This window comes from Lygodium microphyllum, chromosome 2 (genome assembly GCF_053477565.2).
Source record: "Lygodium microphyllum isolate KBCC chromosome 2, Lygodium_microphyllum_v1.1.10, whole genome shotgun sequence".
Taxonomy (NCBI): Eukaryota; Viridiplantae; Streptophyta; class Polypodiopsida; order Schizaeales; family Lygodiaceae; genus Lygodium; species Lygodium microphyllum.
This window is the reverse complement of record NC_141136.1, coordinates 162,536,283-162,552,587: the sequence shown is the minus strand read 5'-3', so window position 1 is coordinate 162,552,587 and position 16,305 is coordinate 162,536,283. Positions and strand designations below refer to the sequence as shown.

At 45.3% G+C, this 16,305-nt stretch overlaps 1 protein-coding gene across 7 annotated transcripts in view; it reads right to left on the bottom strand.

The window, feature by feature from the left end:
* The window catches only part of PHYLLO (2-oxoglutarate decarboxylase/hydro-lyase/magnesium ion-binding protein), a 309,033-nt gene that overhangs the window by 159,242 nt on the left and 133,486 nt on the right, over positions 1–16,305 (bottom strand). For 6 of the 7 annotated variants that reach the window (XM_087700941.1, XM_087700921.1, XM_087700906.1 and 3 more), the window contains 7 exons: positions 15,813–15,930; positions 4,580–4,696; positions 4,299–4,496; positions 3,708–3,782; positions 3,392–3,460; positions 1,665–1,783; positions 1,275–1,332 (listed from right to left, as the gene is read on the bottom strand). In XM_087700941.1, coding sequence (XP_087557067.1) covers positions 1,275–1,332; positions 1,665–1,783; positions 3,392–3,460; positions 3,708–3,782; positions 4,299–4,496; positions 4,580–4,696; positions 15,813–15,930 — 754 coding nt within the window. The remainder of the gene's footprint in view (positions 1–1,274; positions 1,333–1,664; positions 1,784–3,391; positions 3,461–3,707; positions 3,783–4,298; positions 4,497–4,579; positions 4,697–15,812; positions 15,931–16,305) is intronic. The other variant, XM_087700932.1, reaches the window with a different exon arrangement.

Sequence of the window (16,305 nt, the reverse complement as noted above, 5' to 3'; positions counted from 1 at the left end):
AGAAAGACCACTCTAGATAGTCAAAAGCCTTTTCCAGGTCCAATTGAATCAGTTCGACCTCCTGATTAGAATGCCTTGCATAATCAATCGCCAGTTGCGCATTTAATACATTGTGCAGAATGTTTCGGCCCTTAATGAAACCATACTGGAGAGGGTGCACAATGGCAGGGAGATGCTTATGGAGCCGATTCGCCATTACTTTGGAAAAGATTTTATACATAGAACCCATCAAAGAAATTGGCTGCCAATGTTTCAACGTAGACCACGAAGGAACCTTTCGAAGCAGTTTAATAAGTCCTCCTTTCCATGAGGAAGGCATGATCCCCGTTTCCCACACCTGCTGAAACAAAGCCTTCAATGGTTTGGCCAGTTGGGTAGCAAAAGCCTCAAAGAACTCATTGGTGAGACCATCCCAACCCAGACTTTTATCCTTGGGCAAGTGTAACAAAACGTCCATAACCTCTGCCTCACAAATATCTGACTCCATAGTAGCTTGCATGACCTCCACAACCTGATTGTGGACCAGGTCATAAAAAACCGAACGGACCTGAGTAGTTTGGGCTAAAGGTGCAGAGAGTGGAACCAAGAAGGTCGCGGAAATAATCCCTACACATATGCACAATAGTCTGTGGATCAAGGATCAGGTGGCCTTCTGCATCCTGGAGTCTAGTCATATTCTCGGGAGCACGAGAGGCATGGAGAGCTCGAGAGAACTTATGAGTCTGACACGCACTATCTTGCAAAGTCTCCATCAGATGTTGCAATTTGGCTTGCTGATACGATTTCAACTGAAACTCTTTAATAAGATCAGCCACCGAAAAAACAAATGGACAAACACCTATGCATATAGTCATACAAGTCCCCCACACTCCCTCCCCATCCCCTTTCACCCAAAGGCATTATTATGCACACTTTTATCTGTCCTACCCCCATATGCACACATTCAGAAGACGTTCTAATTGATTTCACCATTCTTTGCACATCTTTATGTATCTTCTAACACAAACCAAGAACAAATGGCCGATTATGCACACATTCAGAAGACGTTCTAATTGATTTCACCATTCTTTGCACATCCTTATGTATCTTCTAATACAAACCAAGAACAAATGGCCGAACACCTAAGGTGTGCATCTAGTCATACAAGGGACACAATTTTATCCTACACCTTGCAATGTACAGAACAGGAGCATGCAATACATATTTGTGATCAATGTGAAAGCCACTGCTCAACATTTTCCATAACAATGCTGATTAATGAAGAAGCCACCTACCCATAGCTGCTGCTTGACACTTTCCATAACTATGTCAAACTCTGAGTGGTCCTTTGTACTGCAAACAAAAAAATATAATATCCTCATTATTTTCATGTTGAGATCCAATTGACACAAGATAAGTGAGTGAAATAAGAAAAATGTATCGCAGTGACCAGTGAATCTGATTTTGTCAAGATTGATAATTTTGTCATTCCTTCAAGCAAGTGCGCAAAATATTGAACTCATCTCAGATAACAACTTTTCTGGCTTTTCAAACAAATGCAAACCACATTTTCCTTATCACTCTCTGTCCTGACTATTCCCTAACTTTCACCCAAAAAGTCCACCCCAAAAAGAAGGTAATGGAAAAGTTCAACGGTGTGAATACTTCAAACTATATGTGCAAACCTTAGCAGTAAGTCAATACTTGAGACATTATCTTTGCTTTCAGTTACTCCACGTCCACGGGTAGCTGCTACTGCTTCACTGAACACCCTGAATCCATCTCTATAGAAAAGGCGTTCCGGCTGTTGTTAAACACAAATAGAACCTATTATTCATCATTACGCAGCTCATAAATATGGCTTTCAATTTTCTTCCAAAACAAGGAGCAATATACAATTAACATATGTACAAAGGATTTTTGAAATTTGGGTCTCGCACTCAAGAGGAAAGATCCCCATCGCCTCCAATCTCCTCCCTTCTCTCAGGCCACTAGCTTCAATTATGCATCTCCCTCTCCTTCCATAACCCCTTTCCTCTTTCCCATACTGTGGATCCCCTATCTGCCTACACACCTCCCTTCCCACTTGTCCTGTGCAATGGCTGAGCAAGGCATGGGATTCAAGTACAGAACAACAAACATCCCCAAGAGGGCTTTCCAGAGAAATTAGAAAATGAAAAGAGGTAGTTCCAGAGTTAACTGCTCAGCTGACATGCCTACTGCTACCAGGTTTGTAAATCACATCCAGAAAGACACTCAGGAACTTCAGTTTACAAACAGAATTCAAAATGGTCAACAGAATGTCCGCAAGCATGCATCAGGGAAGAAACCACCTGTTCTAACAATGCACCTACAGGGCTTCTCTTGTATCACAGCTGCAGAGACAGTCATACCTTCTTTCATGTTCAACAAGCCCATTCGTGGATCTTATTTATTTCAGTGATAGATGATGAGAACACGCCAAGGTCTGACCAGCTGCAGGTTGTTTCCACTTGCCATTTATACTTACACCCAAGGAGAAGATTCAGATTAGTTTCTTCCATAGGTTAACATACAATGAAGGCATATGGATATGGAAGCAGGGACTAAGTTTGGATCACTACCCCTGGCTGGACTATATATGACCCTTAAATAGTTCATACTTTCAAAACCAAGGTATAGGAAAACTGTGTAATGTACATACTTGAATCCGAAATAATAACTTTAAATCTTAAACCATGAATAGATTGAATGGCATTAAAAATAGCACAGATGTGTTTTCGTGACAGGTGACAGGTTAGAGTTGATAGCCTAGCGGTTTGCACTAGGGCTCATAATTGTAAGGTCGCAGGTTCAAGTCTCACTGGGTGCATCACTTGGTTGGGCACCTATGTTCACATTTTGTGTTTGTGCAAGTCTGGGCTCCTGCCCCCTTGAACACATGCTTGGTCCTCCTCTCTGGTAGGTTCATCAAGGAGAAGTATCCTAGTGCAATCAAGCCCCCTTGCTCATTCTGTTCATGAGCTCTCCTATCTGCACACAGGAAAATCTCAACTGTGCTCCTTGCCCGCTCCCTTGGATCTTTCAAGGAAAGGCATAAAAAACAGCATTCAACATTTTTTCTTTCTAAGGTTGACTATGTTGCCAATATCATACTTTTTCATTTGCAAACGTTTGGTACTTGAATCACATGCATTGGGGGAAAACTACAAGATTTGCAGTAATCTGCATTTTTTTTTGCTCAGGTTCTCTCCTCTGTTGTCAAACCTGTTCTACAGAGCATTGCAGTTATCTTCCTCATTCTTCTGTTAAATGTTCATTTTCCCTTTGTTCCTTCCCTAGTACTCTATTAACCACCAAAATACAAGGAGAACCACAGAGAGACCGCAGAATAGACAAAATTGAAGCCAGTGGATGTCAAAGCCACACTTACAGTGCTTCCAAAGAAGGCACTTCCGTTTGCGAGCTGAATACAAAACTGATATGCATTCGAATCCTTTTCCTGCAAATTTTGTTTGAGATTGTTGCAAGAAAGGAAGATTAAGAAAGCTGCACACCTTTAAACAACCCAGATTATCAGATATTACTCATAACAAGGAAAACATCTGATTGTGTTTTTGCAAAGTGCGGACCACTCTTATGAAAGTAAAGGTTGCAGCCCCAGCAAGTCTATAGAACATTTGGTGCTGCAAATGAAAAACTTGAACACCCAGAATCCTTAGTACTTGCAATGTTGTTATTGAAAGTACCTGCAGACCAGCAACCAAAGCAAGAGGCTCTAATGCTACATCGACTTCAATCTTCGTTTTCCGAGCTAAAACAACCTGCAAGAAAATATTCCACGAACTTGGATCTTTGAAGCTCCTGAAACTTCATGGTATCCTAAGCTTGGTTACTGCGTTTTCACAGGTTTATTCTGACTGTATGACCAAAATGAATAAGGTGTAGCATAAATCTGCTTAAGTTTCAAGTCAAGTTTACTCTGCAAAAATTTCATCCCACCTACTTGGCATAGTTTAAAACTTCAATCTCAAAGGACTATTTAACAAGATTTACAAACGTTAATAAAGTACTTATACCATTAATATGAAGAGATTTGCTATGAAAACTGGAGAACACTAAGCTTTCAACTGTTTATGCAAACACCACTGAAGAGGAATATGATGCATTGTGCTTTTGTACCAAACAGGTCTTCATAACCAGAGAGCTTCAAAAGCACCAAAAGTAAAAAACTTGTTCAGAATTTGTAGCCCACCCATTGAGTTTGTGAGAAGTATAAGCAATGCCTGAAGCTTATTTCAGATCTTCATATGTGAAGAAAAAGCACACTTAAGTTGTACCTTTGAAAGTCCCAATGCACCCTTAGCAAGTTCACGGATGGGCTTCTCTGCCAAAGACCCATGCTTTCTCTCAGTCAATTCTAGCCTTTGTAGAATGTCCTTTACAATGTCATGCCATACTTGCTCACAGGGCACATGCTGTTTATACAATGTGTTTACAAAGGGGCTGGCATTTAGTGAGGGAACCTGATCTGAGATCTGCATATAAACAACAGGTAGGACACATATGATCAACTCACATAATACAAGAAAAACCTTGAAAAAATGGCAATCATATGTACCAGCCCTAGTGCCTCTATGGCTCCAGCAACAGCTGCACCAAAACTCCAGCCCAGTGTGTCATCCCATGCAATGGTTACTGCAAGAAGAGAGCAGCTGGGGCATTCACAAAACTCAATCTGTGCAAGGACATCAAACATGGAAAGAAAGAATATAAGAGTTAGTGCAGATGTGAATGTAGACTGTCTTTTTTTTTTTGGGGGGGGGGGGGGGGGGGCGGGCGGCGGAGTGGGCAAAACAAAGTACTGCTCTGTATACTCACAGATATAATTTGAAAACACATTTTGACCAACAAATATTACAAGTACATCTTGACTTGTCCCGTAGGCAATGGTGCTACTGGGAAGAAGTTAATCGGGCTTCTCTTTCCCTTAGAATACCATAACTAGAGCAGCTGCTGGGCATGGGGGAAGATGACGCACGCATGGATAAACATATGGATAAACACACATAAATCCACGATGAACACATCCTACACACTTCAGCCTCAACCTTAAGTGTAGTTTTGATCTTCCAGATCAAAATATTCCGCAAATAGTTTTTTTCACCATCTTTGTGATTGAAGCTCTCTTGTACACTGACATACCTGCATTGTGTGTGTATGTATATCCATATGACTTCATTATGAATATATGTATCTATTTGTGCATGTTTATCAATATTCTAATGTCTAGATAGTATATGCACACATGTCTAAACATATTCAGAAAAGTAGACAATTGGGTGGATCCTCCTGAAACTCATAGCTACAAAATTGTACCCCGAGTATTGTCAAAGTGCAGTGAATGCAGAAGCGTATGGACAGGACTCAAAGACAATGAACAAGAAGGCAGATATACAAATGGGCTGTCGAAGTATCTCCTCAAGCTGATCTCTATCTCACCCACTTGGAATGACAAGTGATAAGGGCAAGCAACCAAAGTGGTGATAAAAAGGAGGAAATAGGCCAATAAAAAAATGAGATGGCCAACAAACTGGCCAATCAGCAATCAGCCTCCTGCCTGCCACAAGGCACTGCTGCCTGCCTGACTCACACCTGCCTGAATCATAAAAAGCTGCCAACTGCTGCACAAAATGATAAAATAATCAGTGATCAACCTCCTGCCTGCCCGAATCACACCTGGCCAGCAAATGGGTGACTAAATCTAGCAACTACTGAAAATCCCCAAAACTGACAGTAAAATGCAGAACTGTGCCTGAAAGAACTGATTGTACCAACTATAGCCCGAGAATGCCACTCCAGGGGATGACTAATCTCTAACATCCCCTCTCAGATCTTGGATGCGGTATAAGGCTCAAGTATCTGGAGTGCTATCATAGAGCCCGACAAAGTGCCTTCGTAAACAAATCCGCCAAATTTTCCTCTGTCTTGCAGTAAACCACATCAATAGTCTCATCCAAGATCTTCTCTTGAATGAAATGGTACTTTATCTGAATGTGCTTCGACCTAGCATGAAACACAGGGTTTCGTGCCAAACCAATGCAACTCTCTGTCACAATGAAGCATCATAGAACCTGTCTGCAAACACATGTGGTAGAAAACACCATTCTCCTAGTAACCTCCAAAGCCACACTGTCTCACATGTGGTAGAAAACACCATTCTATACTCCACCTCAGTAGAAGAGAGAGAACCTGTGGGCTACTCCACGAGCTAATACTTGCACCCAAAGTAGAGGAATATCCTGTTGTTGACCTTCGTTGGTCAACATCTCCGGCCCAATCTGAATCCATCCAACTTGTAAGAGCCAAAGATAAATCTCCAATACCTGCTGGATAATGAATACAAAGATAAGCAGTCCCCCTCAAGGAACGCAAAATTCTCATTATACTTTGTCAATGAACCAGCTTGAGTTCACTCATGGACGCCAACAAACCTACAGAAAAGCACAAATCAACTTGAGTGTTAAAAAGCCAAAATCAAGAACCCAATACCTGTCGGTAGCAGGAAGCATTTGCTTCTGGTGAATCCACATGGGCCCTAGCCTTCCAGTTCAAATCCATAACAGTAGAAATGCTCTTGCTTCCCTCCTCAAACGTGGCCAAAAGCTCCTCCACATACCAATGTTGGGAAATGAAAATCCCTCTCGAAGTCCACCAAATCTCATAACCTAAAAAGAAATGGAGAAGGACCATATCCATCTTCTCAAACACCTCATGTAGAGCCTCCATCTACTTGACCTTTTGGGCATGGTCACCTATCATAATGAGATCATCCACATAAAGCACGAACAACATGTGCCCTCTATGAATATATGCTAGGGTTTACACCGAGAAAACATAGCATGTACGACCAAAACTGAAACACAAAGACTCGGACGGTGACAAGCAAAACTCAAACCCTAAACGAAAAACACAAAACTCAAATCTCAAAAAGCAAAAACACAAAACACAAACAGAGAGAGAAGGAAAACTCTAAACAAAATGAATCAATGCACTAAATGAATGTAAAGAGTGTACAAAATGCTCAAGGGCACAACAATAGAGTGTCAGGGTGTGACGTCCATTAATGACTGATCCCGAATGCTGTAACCACTAGTCTGAGATGAAAAAGTGCTAAATAATGAAGGGCAATAGGCTGGTCACCAAAACATAGCAGTCGAAGGTTGGATTTTGGTAAACACAACAATGTGTCACCAAAGAAGGCCAAAAACTGATCACCCAAGGCAAAGAACTCTCACGAGACAGCAGGAGAGATATTTGCTGATGTAGCTAGCCTTAACCACCAATCGAAGATGAATGAGTATTGAACAATAAAGGGCAGCAGGCTGGTCACCAAAACACAGCAATTGGAGGCTGAAATCTAGTACATGCAGTAGTGTACCACCAAATAAGGCTGAAAACTGATCAGCCGAGGCAAAGAACTCTCACGAGACAATACGAAAGGTGTTTGCTGATGTAGGCAGCCTGTTGAATAGCAAAAACGTAGGTACTACAGCAATCGCCTAGTAGGAGAGATGGCAACACCCTGCCACCTGGCACGAAATGCTGAAAACATAGGCTGATCAAGCACTATGATAATGCAACACATGCAGATCTCCAAATAGCAAGGAGATGGCTGAAAACGGACCGCAATCGGTGACGGCTGAATAGCAGATGGTAGGTGACTCATGGCTGAACTTTTCACGGTAGAGTGAGAAATCTGCACAAAAGAATAAGGCTAAATGGTGGGTAGCCTCTCTATTTATAGATGTTGAAGGGTGCCCCAAAAATTAGGGTTATGGGGGACCATTGAAACTCTCTCGAACCACTCAAGAATTTTGTGTTTTTCATTAGTTAAGTGTGTTTTGGGGCTATTTAAAAATGCTAATCAGCTATTAAGCATGTTTTAGCTCAGCACCCCCTCTCCAGCCCAAAACTAAGCCAAAAAGGGAAGACCTCCAATGTTACCCCAAGGTGTTCCATCCTGAAGCAACCAGAGCATTGTATAAAAGGTGCATGTTGGCTGCTCAATGGCCTACCAAGACTACAGAGGCAATGGTTATCTTAGGAAGATAGTCCAAGTAGTCACCCCAAAGAGAACAAGGCATCAAACAAAGAGTGACTGCCCAATGGCCTACCAAGCCCTACAAAAGCCAATGAACCCCATTGAACCTTCTTTTTTTTAAAAAAAAAAGTGGAATACTAATTTTATGGATGGCAACTGATTAAGAAGCAGTAACCCATCAGATAGGAGTAGGGATGGTATACCCAACACATCACAAAACCATACTAACTTACCTATCCACTTGAGGATGTCAATGACAAGGAAAACGTGATGAAGTATCATATGAAGAAGGATGGTGGTGTAATCTCCTGGTGGAAACAGCTTAGGATCTATCTAGTAGTGCTCTACACAATGGGATGCTTAGTATGCTACATGCTGAAGAATGCTCATGCAGCAAGTGCCACTTGGATAGTACCCCTCATGGGAAAATTGTTCACTTGCCCAAGCACCCTAGTACAGAGATGAAGAAATCATGTAATGCATAGGGGAAGGTACAACAAGGAGGAAAGGCCAATGTCGAAGACAAGTGCCGAGACCTGTAGAATACCAAGAAGGGTAGGAATCCCCTCTCAACCTAGATGGGGATACTCAACAAGGAAGAGAATCTTGATGAGGTTGATCTTCGTATGGTGTCAAGAACCATGTGAATGAAGATGATGAAGCATCCCTGTTGGAAGAGCAAGGATAAAAGACACTGCCATGATATCATCAACAGAGATGTTGCACGATCCACTGCAGGAGGGAAATCCTCCATGTTGGTAGAAGAGCAAAACTCAATGTAGATGGAACCATGAAAGGAACACCATCCAACTCCTGTCTCCAACTCAGACAGAACTAGTGCAAACTTGCAAGTTAGCCCTACACTGAAATAGAAAACCGTGCAAAAGAGAACAAAATCTGAAAGTACAGATATAAGTAGTGAGATACTCCCAAAAAGTACGAAGCAAAGCTAAGTGCAATGCAATGAGTATGTAACTATGCAATGTAAGTCTAAAAAAAAAAGCCTACGTGTAGGGCCACCATCACGTATGCCAAGGTGGGCAAGTGGTCCTAGAACGTGAAATGGATAACTATAGATTGTTGAGGTTGTCTGCATACCACATATCCAATAGCCACTAAGGCAGATGGAGCAAATGGTGCAACAACAGGAGGCGCAGCCCCAATGGACTAGTCAGCGAGAATAGAGAAAATCGCAGCAATTTGCTACGGTTTTCTAGGTGGAAGACCTTGGGCCATGGTACAACACTCCTCGTCCAAATGGCCTGACCTCTCGTAGTGTTTGCAAAACCTATTTTTCTCACGAATTTGTTGCCAAAGGATTCGTGTTTCTTTGGTTCCATTAAAGAAAGGGATATCACCCTTATTTTGGCTTGCCTTCGTATCTTGCGGGTTCTTGCCACTGTTGGTTTTCCCTCCTGAAGAAGAGGCAACCAACCCTCGCCTCTCTAAGACTATGTGGAGACTTTCTTGTGGACTTGTTCGTGCAACCTCGTGTAACACAAGAACTAGCACTCAAAACTTGTAGAAGGTCAGCAATCTAGGCTGTGAGATAATGTGTTGGATAAAATGGAAGTATTTGTAAGGCAACTTGTTCAAGAAGAATGTGACCTAATCATCATCTGACTTTGAGGAGCCAATAGTGACAAACTTAGCAAATGAATGCCGGTATTCAGTCAACTTGACTTTCAAATCATCCCCTTTCTTAATGGAAAACTCCTAAAGCTCAAAATTGAGATTGCTATGTCGAGTGCAATCTCATACCACATAGCGGTCAATGAGACGACTTCAACACTCTGACGCAAGGGAAAAATGTTGTAACTGACAATGAAACTCAGGAAGCAATCCCTACATTGACTCAACATTGGCCATGGCATTGCGGGCTCTCTATTGATGGGTGTGATCAAGGTGAGCTAATCGAGGTCCCGCATAAACTTGGTATCAACGACGAGCTAATCAAGGGTCTGGGCATAGGCTTGCTACCAACGATGAGGTTCCAAATACCTTGAGATTCAAGAACTTGTTGCATGAAGTTTGACCAAGTGGTGAAATTTGAGTTATTAAAACAAGTCTTATCTGTGAAGGCATTCTTGACCATTGCAACAGAAGTGGTAGTGTCGGGATATACAGGTGTATAATGGAGGTAGGGTGGATAGAAGAGATAAGGTGGGAAAGTGAAGTACACTTGGGAAGCAATCACAGAGTGCCCACCATGCATATGAGAAGTGTGCACAGTGGTTTCAAATGTGGAAATGGGTGGACTAGATATGGGCATGGTAACCGCGTAAGGAACCCATGGTGGAGGGATAGGGACACGAGGAGTAGAGGAGGGAAATCCCGGCGTGCTGACAATCCATAAGCAGAGGATGGATATCCCTACATCTTTTTTTTTTCCAAGTAAAATGTGGCTGATTATATTACTCAAAAAAATTGATTACAATGAAGAGCTCATGCTCAACAGACTAGCTAGAGCTCATGCAAAGTGACAAGTACATCATGTATACAAGCCTTTCAGGGCAGTCTGGGGGAAAGAAGCCATGGAGGGGGGGTAGGGGGGTTGTTTATCGCCAACTAGGGCTGCCTGCCTGCATCATGAAAAACAGGTCCTGGCCGCCACAAGTGCGCATGAAATGACAACGGAGCTCCTATCGAGCCCTGCACCTGATCCAAACGGCCGCAGAGGGAGTGGATGATGGAGGTCCAAAGCTCTGCTAAGGTCACCTGTATTGAAAGTCTCTCTCCACCAAAAGCCTCCTGCCACCGCGCCTTCCAGATATACCATCCAGTAAGACTCCCTATGATCTCCCATATCTCTGAACCGTCTGTTGCAGGCTCTAGTACATGGCACATGGGTAGAGCCTCCAAACCGACCACTACCCACAACCCTGCCTCGATAATGAATATCATGTCCTGCATCCCAGCCTCATACAAAAGGTGACGGCCTTGGCTGACTGCCTGCCAACAGAAAGCTCCCCATGAGATACATCCAAGGCTGGGTGCTATGCGACAAAAGATGCACATGCTCCTCTCCACACAAGATGCGCCTCCTCACATGACCAAAGGCAGTGATTTGGGATTTCCAGAGGCTGCTATGTGCAACTCTTACAACCTCCCTCCTGCATCTAGGCAAGCCAACTTCCCACCGCTAAGCCTCCATGTGCCACCAACCATAAGAAATAGGACACCCTCCTTGGCCTCTAGCTATCCCATAAGCGGAGTCAGAAGGTCCGTCGGAAAGGCTCTATGATGTTGTGCTCCGCCCAATACCTACTACGTGATGGCACCCAATCCATATCCTCATGCATCAATACGTGTCTGCCAATTCTGACAGTATACTCTAGAAACCTGGGTGGCTTCTTGGCAACCGAAGTGGCCAGCCATAGCCTCTCTCCTGGATCCCACTCCAGCTCATCAAGTGGTCTGCCCTCCTAGATCCAAAGGCGCCACTCCCTGAGCTCCTTCCAGAAAACATAGGGATCCAATCACCAAATCTTCCCCTGAAGGCCCACCACCCATATCCTCCTCCACGAGAGGCAGCTATCCCCTCATCTTGCTACCCTCTGTCAAGGACCAAACGCCCCCCCTCTTAAACGGCGAAGAAAGTCCCCTGTGGGATGCCACCCACTCTACCTGCCACCTGTAGGGGGAAGCCTAATGGTGAAAACTTAGCTACCCATAACTCCCTCCGCTCTATCGGCTCCTCGTCCGCCATCCTGTACACCTCCCGCCAAGTCCTGATGGTACGAACCAGGCCGGCCTCCCAACCAGCCCACTAGATGTAGGGGCACTCGCCGATCTGTGCCCCTTCCCGATCTTTGACCTCGGGGTTCCAGATCACCGACTGACTGTCTATCTCCTCCTAGCAGTCTGGGGGGCTCTGGATTAGGGCCTTCCGAAGACCCTGCCACATGCGGAGTAAGCTGCGTAGGAAAGGTGATCTAAGGGGGAGGGGTGATCTAGGCTGACGTAAAGATCCATCTCAGGGACGGCCACCACTCACCGCCAAGCCTCGGTATATAGTTCTCAAGGCCCCTCCTGCAATAAGACCTTCCACATCTGCCCGCCTGGTGTGAAGCCGTGGACAACTAGCTTGCCCAAGAGGGCAATACTCTAATACACTGGGTCTATGATCCCAAGCCCTCCCTCTGACCGATGCCGTATGATGGTCACCCACGCCACCTTGGCCCGAGAATCCCTGGAACCATCTGACCCTAACCAAAGGAAATTCTGCACTAGATAGCAAAGTTGCACTACACATGATGAGGAGAAGCACCAACACGAGGCCATGTACGAAGCTGTCGCTAGGAGGACCTGGTTAACCACTAGGACTCGGCTGGCTAGTGAGAGGCGAGCCATGCTCCACTAAGTCAGTCTCCCCCAAATAGAGTCAAGGACAGGAAAAAACTACTGGGCAGGAGTGATGTTGAGTCCCACCTGGAACCCTAGGTACTGGACAGTCTCTCCTCTGCTCAACCATCTAAATCCCAAGTGGATGCCCCACTTCGTGCTAGAGACGGGGTCTGTGAGGAAACCGACCGACTTTGACCAATTGATTTTCGCTCCCGCTACAGAACTGAACACGTCATGAGCCAGCCTCACTCTCTCCAGCATCAACTCATCGTCCTCAATGTAGAGTATTGTATCATCTGCATACTCTGAGTCTAACAATTCAGTCTCCTCTCTCACTGGAAGTCGGAGGCCGCGTAATCCGCTCACACGTGACGTGAGGAAGTGAGAAATCGTCTCTGCAAAGAGTAAAAACAAGTATGGGGCTAGGGAGCAGCCCTGTCGAACCGATCTCTCCAACCGAAACTCCTCCCCTCACCTTCCGCCTATGAGAACCCTGCTGATAGCCGATCTCTAAAGGGTAGAGACCCCGTGAATCCAAACCTAGGGGAATCCCAACCTCACCATGGTGCCCTCTAGGAAATCCGAGTCCACCATGTCATAAGCTTTCTCGAAATCCAAGATTAGTGGCCTTCGAGAGGCCGGCATTTCTTCCCATCCTGTGTATGGAAAGCCTCCTCCAGTTCCTTCTCTGTAAAGGGGGCTAGGAGGGAGCGTCCCATCTCCTCTGTGACAAGGGACGAGATGCGATCCCAAACCTGTTGTCTACATCTCTGTCCTCTAGCTGAAGCTGTCTCCTACTAGAAAAGGCGCATGTAATAGTCAGTGGCAATCTCCATCACCTTGTCTGGGCTAGAACAAGTCCTCCCATACTGATCCCGAAGGCTGCATATCTGCTCTCCTGTGGTGCGAGGCTGGTGCACTTGGAAGAACTCCCTGCACATCGTGTCCCCATTCTGTACCCAATAGGCTGCAGAGGTTCAAAAAGTGAACTCCAAGCACCTGTCCTCTATGTCGGCAATGGATGCTCACGCGCGCACCTCCTATGTGTGGAGGGTGAGATCCCTTGGTGACTCCTCTAATAATCTCTGCATGGCTGCAAGGTGTCCCCGGAGTACTCTCTCCTCCTCCTAGCTTTGCTGCTTGGCCTATATGGCTGCCTCTTCGCAGATTCTACTCAACTCGACTAGGATCTCTACAACCTCCTCCGCTATCCGGTCCCTCCTGTCCCACTCTCTGGTCCAAACCTGCTCTATCTGTCTCGTCATCTCTTCCCTCCTATAGATCGAGTCAGGGATCCGACAAGATCGTGTGTCTAGGGCGGACGCTCGGAGATCAAGTGTTAAGAGAACCGCACAACATGGTGCCTGCCAACTGCTCAATCTGGCCTCCACGAGAGCCTCCCCACTCTCCCACATAAAACCTTTCCAACCGCTCCAACAGGACTCCACCTAGACGCCTGTATCCCCAAGAGAAGTCCAACGACCTCTCCCTCCTATGGAAGGCAGGGTCTCTCCATACATCGCATGCTCCTACAGCAAACAGAAAGACCTCCCATGCCTCCTGCTCCTCCCCAGCCATGCCCTAGTAGTTTCTGTCTCTGCCCTGCTAATCCTCCAAAGCCTCCAGGTTGTTGAAGTCACCTCCAACGATCCACGAGTCCACCTCTGGGAGTCCATCCGCGATCTCCACCCAAAACCTGCTGCGTGCCCTAACCTCCGTCAGGGCATAGATATTGAGGACTCTAAGGCACGAGCCCCCAATATCCAATCCCATCCATAGAACCCTCCCTGCCACTATCGTCCCGTGGTCTTGTACACAGGCAGTGAGACTCAGGCCAATAGAACTGCATACGCCTCCACTCCTGCCATGGGCACCTATGGCGTGCTCCCAGTAAGTGTGCGAGCTGCCCGGAAGTACCTTCCATACCCGTTGGGCCTAGGTGGGGGTGAGCTTGTGCTCCTGTAGAAGTAAGATGTTGATCCGTCTGGCAAGGGCAAGCTACAACTCTTGCCGAACAATCAACTTCCTGAAACCACATGCCCAACTGTAGTGGAGACTATTCACATTCCAGGATGCAAGGTGTAAGCTCATGGGGAAACCTTTGACTGACCGAACAGGCATCTGTTCAGTGTGGAGGCTGTTGATGAGGAGAAACGATGAGACATACAAGAATGCTTTGCCCCAGGTCTAGATGGCGAACTCCAGTCCCCCATGGTGGCCCTCAGCCGGACCAAAGGGGTGATATATACTCCAGGTGGTACTATCAATGCATCTATCAACCTGAGAGTCATGACTCTGTACACTGGTAGAAATGGGCCGCCTGTGCCAAGGGCCACTCAATCACATCCCTCAAGGCTCTCCACTGTGGAGGGGCTCGAAAGATAATGCTCAAGTGTGGGACCTCGGCACAAGCCCACCAGTTAATGTCCATCATGCAACCAGGCCACTGCTGTGCAAACAATGCTAGTCCTTCTTCCCCCATCCACTGGGAGATGTGCTCCACCACCTGACTCTTCACCTCCTCCTCTATCTGTGTAGTCGTCCACTCCCCTGAGTGAGAGGACTCAAGAAAGAAAGTGTAGTTTGGTCCATCCAGTGGTGCTAGTAGATGGACCTTGTCCCTCCTTGAATTATTTGGTAACACCTGAAGTATGATACCATCTTGGGGATCCTAGCTTCTCTATGCTACACATTAAATGTATCCTTTGTCAAGTGGAGTGATAAACCCATTAAGACATGTTTATACCAAAAAATGTCATATTGCCTGGATGCAACCAACTTTCTGAAAAAGGAATACCCTTTTCTTCTTTGACACTACCTGCCTAAAGCAGATGAAGTGGGCATGTAGGAAACATTCTGCTCAGTGCCACAAGGGACTTCTCCCTTGTCAGCAATTTCCACCAGGAAATCCTGATGTGATTTTCCTTGTACTATTCAGCTAGTACAGTGCCATGCACTGTCCATGCTCTATAATATAAAGCCTCCTCTGAGACAGTGAGACCAATGACTATTTGGGTACACCTGGTAGCAGCTGCTAGGCCAGCAGAGGTTTTGAACTTACCACATCATAGAACCCTGATTGATGGGAGGTAAGGCGTCAAGCACAACTTCCAGTCTCCAGAACCCTAAAAAGTTAAACTATGAAATATGTGGAACCTATAAGGGTTGGTGGCATAAAGAAAACTTTGGGTCCAGTCTGCTCCAAAGCTGAACTAACTTAGACAGAGGGTGGATGACTGCAGAGCAGGCAATCACAAGCTCGGTAATAGAACATAAGCCAGTCACCTTAAGCACAAAATTTCGAAGTGTAGTTGGTGAGAATGTTTACAATCTTGGAAACGTAAGAGCTTAAACTCTACAACAAACATCAACTACATGTAATAGCATCAGTGAAAAGAATCACCTGTGGTACAAAGAAAAAAAAAGAACCAAAAGGCTTCCATTCTGCAGATGGCTCCATCTCAGCATCGAATCTTATTGCACCATATGCTCTTATAAGAGGAGAATCCTTTGAAAGAAATCTGCAATATTCAAGCACAAAAGTTGATTTCAGTAAACACACACCACCAAAATCTCAGTTTCTTCCATTTATTAGACACCATTATGACCGGCTCCCTTCTCAACCTGCAAATTCCCCTTCCTGCCATCTTCATATTCATAACCAGCTGCTCTTTCCTCATCTCAACATGCTCATACTTTTCTTCCTGCCCACAACTTATTCCTGCTATCACTCACAATCCTGCAATACTTCCTCCCCGCATGCAATTTGTCTAAATCGGATGTTTCCTCCCTCCCTGCCTACTTATGTGTTTGGACTCTGCTCCCCACCTTGCATCTTATCCCTCTCTTTTGCAATCATCACAGAATGCTACCACATGCCTTTATGCCCAATGCCT